General features: G+C 37.2%; 1 protein-coding gene across 1 annotated transcript in view; it reads left to right on the top strand.

The window, feature by feature from the left end:
- Positions 1-5949: 5949 nt before the first annotated feature.
- klc3 (kinesin light chain 3) overlaps positions 5950-9810 on the top strand; it is a 47788-nt gene continuing 43927 nt past the window's right edge. Inside the window, exons 1-2 of the mRNA XM_042486945.2 lie at positions 5950-6179; positions 8740-8988. Coding sequence (XP_042342879.2) covers positions 8779-8988 — 210 coding nt within the window. The 5' untranslated portion in view covers positions 5950-6179; positions 8740-8778. The remainder of the gene's footprint in view (positions 6180-8739; positions 8989-9810) is intronic.

The raw sequence follows: 9810 nt of genomic DNA, 5'->3' as shown, positions 1-9810 counted from the left end.
GGATGTGCAGCAGGAACACAGAGTCTCTGTTGCTTTCTTCCATCACCTTGCGGACTGAGAGGAAGTCAGAAAATATTTGATTTATTAAAAAAAGTGATAATAGGAGGGTAAACGGGTGCATACATGGCTATTTTACACAGTAACATACATGACTTTATTTATCTTTGTGTAATTCAAGATCTCACTCACCCTTTGGACCACAGTGAAGGGCAGCAGCTCGGGTGGTGGAGAAAGAGAAATAATAAATTAGCAAGGCAAATAATATTTGCTTTATTGAAAATATTGAATTACATGAAGGACCAGATTTACAGAGTAACAAGTCAGAATCTTGTACTCGCCTTTCTGAGTTCACAGTGAACAGCAGCAGCTCAGGTGGTGGCGTGGGATAAAAGTAAAGTATGATAAAGAATAGTTAATAAAACATTGTTTCCATTTTTGAGTAAGTATGGTTAAGCACACTATATGGATAAAAATGTATACAGTACACTAACACTCAGCTCCTGTTCTGTTTTTTAAAAGCAAATTTTCAGGTCATTTTCCTGTCACCTTCTGCTATTTTTTTGCAATATGTGGGAAATTTGATGCCAAGTTGCCAGTTACCTTTCTCTCCCCCATGTTTTCAAAAGAAACTGACCCAAATTTGTTCATGTTTCAGAGGATTAAATGCATGTGAAAGGCACCTGAATGAATCACGGGAACTATTGTTTGTCCAGGATTTAAATGGTTAATTATTTTTTTATCTGATGTATTACAAGCGCTTTGTAGAAAAGCCACAAACAATGCCAGATGCTAGATTTATTTTGATTGGACACAAGCTGCCAATCAGTATGTGCTCTCATGTCATTATCATCAATTATCAATCGGCACAACTCGCCCATATTATTTCCCACTCCTTCAAAGTTTACATGCATCCTTTGACTCTTAGAGACTATGGAGGTGAAAGCTGACAGACTGCAGTGCTGTGAAGACACATTAACATTTAAATCAGACAATGACTGTCTCCAGCAGCACACTTTAAACAGTGAGGAATTGACCCAAATCATAATAATTTGTATTTGCAGTTTGAAGAGCACAATGAAGCAGTAATAAGAGACAGAGGCGCTGAAGTGACTGGGGTTGAGTTTTATCCAGTCACACCGTAAAATCTAACAGGTTGATGCTGCTTTAAAAAAATATAGGAAACAGACTGCCTTAAAAGCAACATTAAACTATTATGCTTAAATTATGCTGATATGTAATTTTTAAATTTACTTCAAATTGAGTTGTATTTACTTAATTTTTGTGAAGCTGTTGGAATTTAAAAATGGCAAGTGAAGTTATCTAACGCTTTCTAAGTGGTAGAACTTCAGTAAAACTAGTTAATGTGACTTAACTTGATCATGACATGGAGGATTTTTTTTCAATGATGAAGTTGCCAGTTCTGTTTTCTTAACATTTTTAACATATACAAATATTATTGATTTGTTTGCAACCAGCAGAAAACAGATGGTTTACTGAAGTTGCGACCACTTAGATAAAGTTAATTTTACTTGTTATTTTTAAGTTACAACAGCAACATTGCAACACCCAAATTTGTGTTTTTCAGCTGCCTAATTGCGTCTATTAACATCGCTCTCCCAATTTATGAGTACCTAATCTTGCCGCATGGTGAAGACGGTGGCACTTTGGACACGGGACGCGCACAATTACTGCATGACAAGACTCTCTCATACCAATCAAAAATCGCTTTTTACCAAATTAACGGTGGGGACTGTGTGTTTTAAGTGGATGTCATTCCCTCCAATATAAGCTGTGTAAAACATTGAGCTGTAGCCAAAACGACTGAGCGCACAAACCTGCGTGCGCAATTACGCATAATAAAACCTGAGTACCTTCATTAAATCATGCGCAGTCAAAAACAGGGCTTCTCCAAAAATAATCACATCAAAATATGTGCTTCTCGGCTCACTTATTAGTTATGTTAATAACCTTGTCTCTCGTAATTTATGAGTTACAAATCATGCGGCGCGGAGGAGACTGTAGCACTTTGGACGCAGGGCGCGCACAGCTACTGCGTGTCAAACCACTCTCATCTCAATCAACACTCAGCCTTTTACAGGAATAACTGTGGGAACTGTGTGGCTTTAACGAGGATGCCATTGCCTCCAATATAAGCTTTGTAAAATACTGAGATGTATGGCCAAAAGGTTTGAGTGCACAGACCTGAATGCGCAATTACGCACGATAAAACGTGGGCACATTCATTAAATCATAAGCAATCAAAAGCAGGACTTTTGCTAAAATAATTACACCAAAACATCTGGTTCTCGACTCACTCTTCTCATTATTGATATTTGTAACTTCACCCTCTCAAATTACAAGTTGCAAATCATGCGGCGCGGGGGGAACGGTGGCACTTTTGGACGCAGGATGCGTACAGTCACAGCATGACAAATAACTCATCTATTCCTTTCATAAAAAAATATCACATGAACGAGCAAAGCATATTTCAATGTTGTGACAAGACTAACATGTCAGGTACCACCTCTGAGTGATGGCTGAACAGTTTTACGTCCAACAGCCACTAAACACTTAATTGATTCATCTCTTTCATTTACACTGAGAACCATAACTATATTGATCTGATTTTGCACATTTTAACACATTTTAACATCACATCTCTGCCATCAGTTTGGAGTAGACAATTGACAACCACTAGAGGCCTGTATGTTTACCTGAATTCAAAATACCAAAAAAGATTTCCCAAATTTCACTGCCTTTACATAGCAATAATGAGCATATGCTTTTTACCTGCCTACCATGCACAATATTGCCCTTCAGACTGCCCACCTCTTTAAACAAGATTATTTGATGCCAAGTGACTTGTTGAATAAAAAGGGTTTATTTGGTATAATCTGACCCCTCAAAGTGAAAAACTCCAAAAACTCCAGTAGACCTTCATCAGATTCAGCCACACTTGATGCTATGACCCTAAAATTGGAATTATTCCCCTCAATTCTTAGTTTACTTCTTTAACACTATGGAAATAATCATACTTCAAATTAAATAAGCTGTGTTTGTAGGGCATTAGCACACTAGCTTTTACAGCTAGTGCAAATTCAGTTATATCATATGAATCTAGAGATTGTAATGAATCTGTTGATTCAAATCGCAAATATGTTAAACTAGCTCACTGAGAAATTAGCTAAATATCGCTCCAGAGTTGACTGACTTTACCGCAAGGTAATATTTATAGTAAATATAATGTCACATGAGATTGTATCTATGATGCTGAGTTATTTATAAGTATAATAATCTATGAAATCTATATAAAATGCAAATATAATCCAGGCTAGACTCCTGCTGGCTGACTGCCTTGAATCTAAATTGCTGGTATTAGCTTAAATCATTTTTAAACTGTGTAAGTTGTGCCCACCTTTCTTTTGAAAGAAAGTTGTTAAAAGCTGTTTTCCCTCAGCTTGCTTTCTTTGTTTCTCTTTTCTTTCTTTCCATGTTTGATACCCTGACTTTATTTGTCGGGGGGGGTTGGGGGGCATGGTGCTGCAACCTGCAACATCACTCACTCTCAGGCTTGACTGACTGCTGACAGATCAACCCAGTCGACCAGCGCAGGGCAGACTAAACCATTTTGCGCATTTAGTAGGGGTTAGGGGGCCTCTGAGAGAGACTCCACATTTTTTCCAGAAAGAAATTCTGAATGTTTGTTTATTTGTACAGACAACTAGTTATTGCAGTTATAACTCAGAGACAAAAAAAGGAAAATGAAAAATTCATTTTAATTTCAGGCCCATTAAGGGCCCCCCTCCCCACTGGGGCCCTTGGTAGTCAGTCCCACTTTTCCCCCCACTACAACGCCCTACATACAGCACAGGGCCGAGGTTAGACTTAAACCTAGGACAGAGCCTCTGCACATGGGGTGCCCACTCCACCATGTTAGCCACCGGGCGCCCCCCCCCCCAATCTTTTGTTTGTTTGTTTGTTTGTTTTTTCACAGTGTCCCAACATTTTTTGGAATTAGGATTATGTGTCACTGGGCAGTTACATTTACAATAATACAATAATAATCTGAAAAATAAAGCCAACTGTCAGATAAATGTAGGCCTACTTTAATTACAGCCACTGATCAAAATGTTGGCGATAACAAAGGAGTTACCATCCGAATATATGATTTTGATTAAAAAATGTATATGTTGAATAAAACATTAATTCTGTTGCTTTGCATCTTGTGGCTGTGAAGGAATGTCTTATTTTGGGCATTTTTCACCTTTATCGGCCAGTTGAAATGTTTGTTTGTTTGTTTTAAATAATTAAAAACTCATCAAATGTTACAAGTTACACTACACAATAAAGTTACAAAACTAAAAGTAACTTTTTCAACAGTAAAATATAATTGATGCAAAATAACTGTTTCCTCACTGAGAGGTGAAACTCACTGAAGACATTACTTTGTCACAGGCACCATCTAGTGGACCTACATTACACATCATAAACACACAGACAGTCTGCCCTCGTTAGTTGGATTGGTGAGGTTTAGGCAAGAGGAGTGGGATTGGTTAGGATTAGATAAAAATATCTCTGTAAACCAATCAGAGGCAGAGTGGGGCGGGTCATGTCTTCACCATCCGAGAAAAAAAAAAAAAAAAACCCTTTCCCAGGACATCATGGGCAATCTGCCCCGGTGCCGCGGTGTATGGTGGGAAATATAGGATCAGGTAAGCTCTTCAGACGCGTCAATGCACATGGACATAACTGGACCAATTCAACAAATCATGAGACTTTGCCTTCAAAATAAAAGCGCTGTTTTAAAATATATATATTTTATATTGTGAGAGCGCCCTATAAATACAATTATTATTATTATTATTATTATTATTATTATTATTATTATTATTATTGTTATTATTGTTATTATTAATAGTAGTAGCAGCAGTATTACTCGTAGGTGAAGTATTAAATTAATGAGTACAGTTGAAATTTGACCTGGAATTAGAATTAGAATTAAACTGCCCATTTACACATTAGGTTGAACTTAAAATACTAAAGCTTAAATAAAGATTATTGGACGCATTAGGTGTACAGAACAACTGCCATATCAGAGGCGAGATAAACATCACTCTTGTTGCCAGATAACAAATATGTTTGAAATTTTAGTAAATGATGCATCATGGTTCAATTTATGAGATATCTAATTTATTTTATTATTACAAGTAATTTTTTAGACACACATATCCAATATTACTACAAGTAAAAGTATTGATATCACATACACAAAAAAATCCACTACAAATACAAGTGCTGCATTTAGAATCTTACCAGAAAGTATGTAAGTATTAACAGAGAAATAGTATCAAGTAGTATCAAGTATCAAAAGTTAATTTTTTTCATTTTACAGTAAAATATTTGCTGTCAGGGAATGTTTTGGGATTAATATGTCTGCTGCATTAATGTGTATGTGTCATTTTGCTGCTGTACAGGTTGCATTCATTTGAACCTGAATATTGCAATTACATACATTGCAATATTATAAGATTTAATAACTTTTTTTCAGCCGAAAGTTGTGTACCCAAAAGGTAACATTGTCATCACGTTTTATGTGGGAGAAAGATTTCAGTCTCACCAAAGTCATTTTAATGGTAGCAAATTGTATCTAGTGGAATGAAAAAGCAATTGATTCTATTATTCTTGCATGCTAATAAAAATTAATTTGTATTTAAACTATTAATAAATTCTACGATTAAAAACTTGATATAGCGATACAATATAACAATATATATGCTGTATCAATTTTTCCCCCCATGTTAACTATTTTTGGACCTTAAAATTTATGTTTGGAATAATATTTAGATAAGTTGTAAAAAAAAAAAAAAAAAACCCGTCGGTATCTTTTGATTAGTCTTTTACTTTGAAGGTGACAAGCGGAAATTGGATTTGTTGTTGTGCTAGCTTGATGCTAACTGTGTTGACAGGAGGAGCTGAGAGCCGAGGAGGCAGCAGGTGAATCATTTACAGCTTTCTACTTTTTACCGTCCCACCTGTTTAACAGTCAATAAACTGAAATATACAGTGAGCAGAGATGTTTCCCTGCATATGACCGATTCCGCTTTCCAAATAAAAATAATAATATAAGCTCAGAGTGGACAAAAAGAGGAAACCACGCCGCGGGAGCCTGGACTTAGCAGGTAGGCTATAAATAACTTTTTGTTCATGTGGATCTGAGATGAAGCTCGCCTGAGTGTTTTTCTGAGTGTTTACATCGTGTTTCAGAGCATAATTATCGACCACTTGTTGTACAATGTATCCGATTATGTGTCCACCAACAAATTAATTAAAATATCTCGTAACGTGACGCAGTCGTCATGATATCAGCAGAGAGGTTTGTGTTGGGTTTAAATTTGCATAAGAAAACATTATTCCTGACATGCTGGTAAACTGACCCTTAGGCATGTTGCGCCCACAGTAAAGCAAAGCACATGGAGACTGTGTGTGGGGGCTATATGTGTGTTTTCATATATTTGAATGCTTAATGGCATCCGCAGTTAACTAAAAATATTTAAGAAGAGACTAAATTATTGTTTACATGTAGCTTTTGTGTCACTGGATGGTCAGATGGATAAATAGTTGCTCAACTGTGTTGTTTTTGTTTTATAGCACATGTCCGTGTTCAGTGTTGGACTGTGTGTCTTGTGAATATTTGGACAAGATTGAGGTCGTTTGTGACAGAATAGAACCAAGCCAATAGAATAATCTGGTTTAGTAAACCGCAATTTATAACATATGCTCACTTCTCTCAGAGAAGGGGGAACTGAAAACCATCATGTGTTTGACTGTAAAGTTGCTGACAGCTTGTATTTTAACTGTGATCGTTTTATTTTCTGCAGCTTCTCAGTACTGAATATTAGAAGTAAAAGTATTGAATTTTAGTCCTTGGATGGAAACAGTATTTGGGTAAAAAACATGTTTGAACGTTTTTGTACAATGATATATATATAGTGAACTCTATCTAATGACTGAAGTGACTTTAATGAGTCAATAATAAATCAGTCTACAGGCTAGAAAAGGGCAAGGCAAATAGCAGATTTCATCCTGGAAGGCAGTGATACTCAACTTATGGCCAAACGTGGCCCACGATGGGGTGCCAGGTGACAATCATTTTCTAATTCACAATAAAAATAAACTGAGAAATGTTTTTACATTTTTAGTATACATAGGGTGTCAGCATCAAAATAGAGCTTGTTTATCATAAAAAAAGTGCCATTGGAGAATCCCCCAAACCCACAACAGAGATCCCAGCCAAGCTCCTAATGTTTTAAAATAGAAATGTCCTAAAATCCTATAAATGTCCTCAAATCTGAGAAATTTCCTAAAATCCAAGAAATCTCTAATCATAGAAACATGCAAAAATCCTTAAATCTCCATAAATTTCTAGAAACGTCTTAAAATCCTAGAAACATGTATGGGGCTATTGCGACTGGGTCCTGGCCTCTTGTAATTTTTTAAAAGTGGCCCCAAAGCAAAGCAGTTTGAATATCCCTTCCCAGAGGCAAGCCAAAGTGCTTTACAGGGTGGTTAAGTTAAAACTCATTATAGCCCTATCACATAGCAAGCCTCAAAGGGCTGTACAAACAATAATAATAAATAAATAAATACAAATAAGAGGTAAAAAAAAAAAAAAAATCAGATTCATCCTGCAGTTAACCCACTCATTCAGTTTCTTATGTCTCTTGGCCCACTCAACATCCAAATATCTTCCACTGTTTATACTTAATTATGTCTTAAATGTTGGCTTTTGCTTTTATCAAATGACTCGGGATAGGGCAGCTCCTGTATGGCAAAAATCAGAATCATGGTCAGTATTGACATCACTATAATGTAACATGATTACTTATTGAATTTGGAAACATCATGCATTAATTGATTTTTATCAGTGGATTTTAAAGTAAAGGAAAAGGCTTCACTGGATTTTTACACAAGACAAAACAAGAGCATCATTGTGAAACAGAATGTGGCACAGTAACCATTTTATCTCAATCACCTTGTTTTCATAATCGTTGGAAGACAGATTTGTAATTGGAAATAAAATTTGATTAATTAATAAATTCAGTAATTTTCCAGCGTGGTGGTGCAGTGGTTAGCACTGTTGCCTCACACCAAGAGGGTCCCAGGCTTGAACGCACTGGCTGGCTGGGGGCCCTCTGTGTACAGTTTGCATGTTCTCCCCGTGTCAGCAAGGTTTTTCATGGAGTTCCTCCCACAGTCCAAAGATGTGCAGGTCAACTGGTGACTCTAAGTTGTCCACAGGTGTGAATGTGAGCGTGATTGGTTGTCTGTCTGTGTGTGTCAGCCCTGTGATAGTCTGGCAGTGTGTTCATAGTGTCCCCCGCCTCTCGCCCGGTGTCAGCTGGGATCGGCTCCAGCCCTGCAACCCTTAACAGGATAAGCGGTTACGGATAATGAATGAATGATGAATGAATAATTGCCCAGCCCCAACTCAGGACCACTGGAGTGAGACTGCATTCATCAGCTGAGTTTAAGCCAAGCTGACACTGAAAGATTGAGATACTGACTTTTAAATACTGCAATAAAGAAATATTTGCAGATATGATTTAAAGTTTGTTTGTATGCAAAGTTGTGCTACAGAAAAACAAAAACATTCCTCAAATTTTGGAAGACAGGGTTGTCTACTACTACAGCACCTTTAACACAAAAACTAATACTGCTGCTACTTTGTGCTGTTCCCAGGTCAGTTGTTGTGAGAGGAGCAACCTCGGAGTTGGAGCCATGTTGTCGGCAGAGGAGATTCTGAGCAACACGCAGCAGGTGATCGCTGGGCTGGAGGCGCTGAGAGGAGAGAACCGCAGTCTGCTGGAGAACCTGCATGAGGCAATGGAGAGACGGCCGGCGCCAGAGAGTGGCAGCGTGGAGCAGGAGAAGAGCGACATCATCCGCCAATCACTGGAGAGCATAGAGCTGGGCCTGAGCGAGGCACAGGTACGAGGAGAATAGAGGCAAAGCCGTCATGACATATTTTCTGTGATTAAGCCGCTATAACACTGCAGCACATTGTAGCAACTTTTAGTTTCTAACGCAATCAGCCATGTCTCTACAGTATTAGATATTCATATGAGTCCACTGGACAAAAAACATGCTCAAAATGAATTCAAAACAAATCATAAAGCTAGGGGAAGATCCTTTTTAATAAAAGCAAAATCTGCACAAAAATACATTTATAAAGCTGCATGCACATATGCAATTTAGGGGTCGACAGATTGTCGGCTTGGCCAATTATTGAGACCGATATTCGGCTGTTTGGCCATTAACTATATCTGCGTTTTATTTTAATGATTGCCATTAAAATTTAATTAATGAAAAATTGCCAGGAAAGGCAGTCTGCAATACTTGCAAAGAAAGTCAGCACGGGAGGAACATTTACTTCTAATCTCAGGGAACTAAATGTATTCATTCATTTTTTATAAAAATTTTCACTGAACTTAATAAAAAAAAGGTGCTGGGAACTTGCTGTATTTGATGTTGAAAGTTTCAGTTTTGATTAAACATTTGCTAAAGGCATTTAAACAAAGTTTTGTGTTGGAGTTTGTTATATGCCAAATTCTAAATTTTGACAGAAATACAGTATGTTCCTTTTTCTTTGTAAATGTATATCGGTTCCAAATATCCGGTATTGGTCTCATTAAGTACTAAAATCAGTATCGGCTCTGAAAAACCAATATTGATCGACCCTTAATGCATGCATACACATACACACACACACACACACACGCACACACACACACACACACACACACACACACG

The sequence above is a fragment of the Plectropomus leopardus genome, chromosome 6, assembly GCF_026936395.1.
Source record: "Plectropomus leopardus strain MGB_pleo_1.0 chromosome 6, ASM2693639v1, whole genome shotgun sequence".
In the NCBI taxonomy this organism is placed as follows: domain Eukaryota; kingdom Metazoa; phylum Chordata; class Actinopteri; order Perciformes; family Serranidae; genus Plectropomus; species Plectropomus leopardus.
This window is presented reverse-complemented; position numbering and strand designations above follow the sequence as displayed.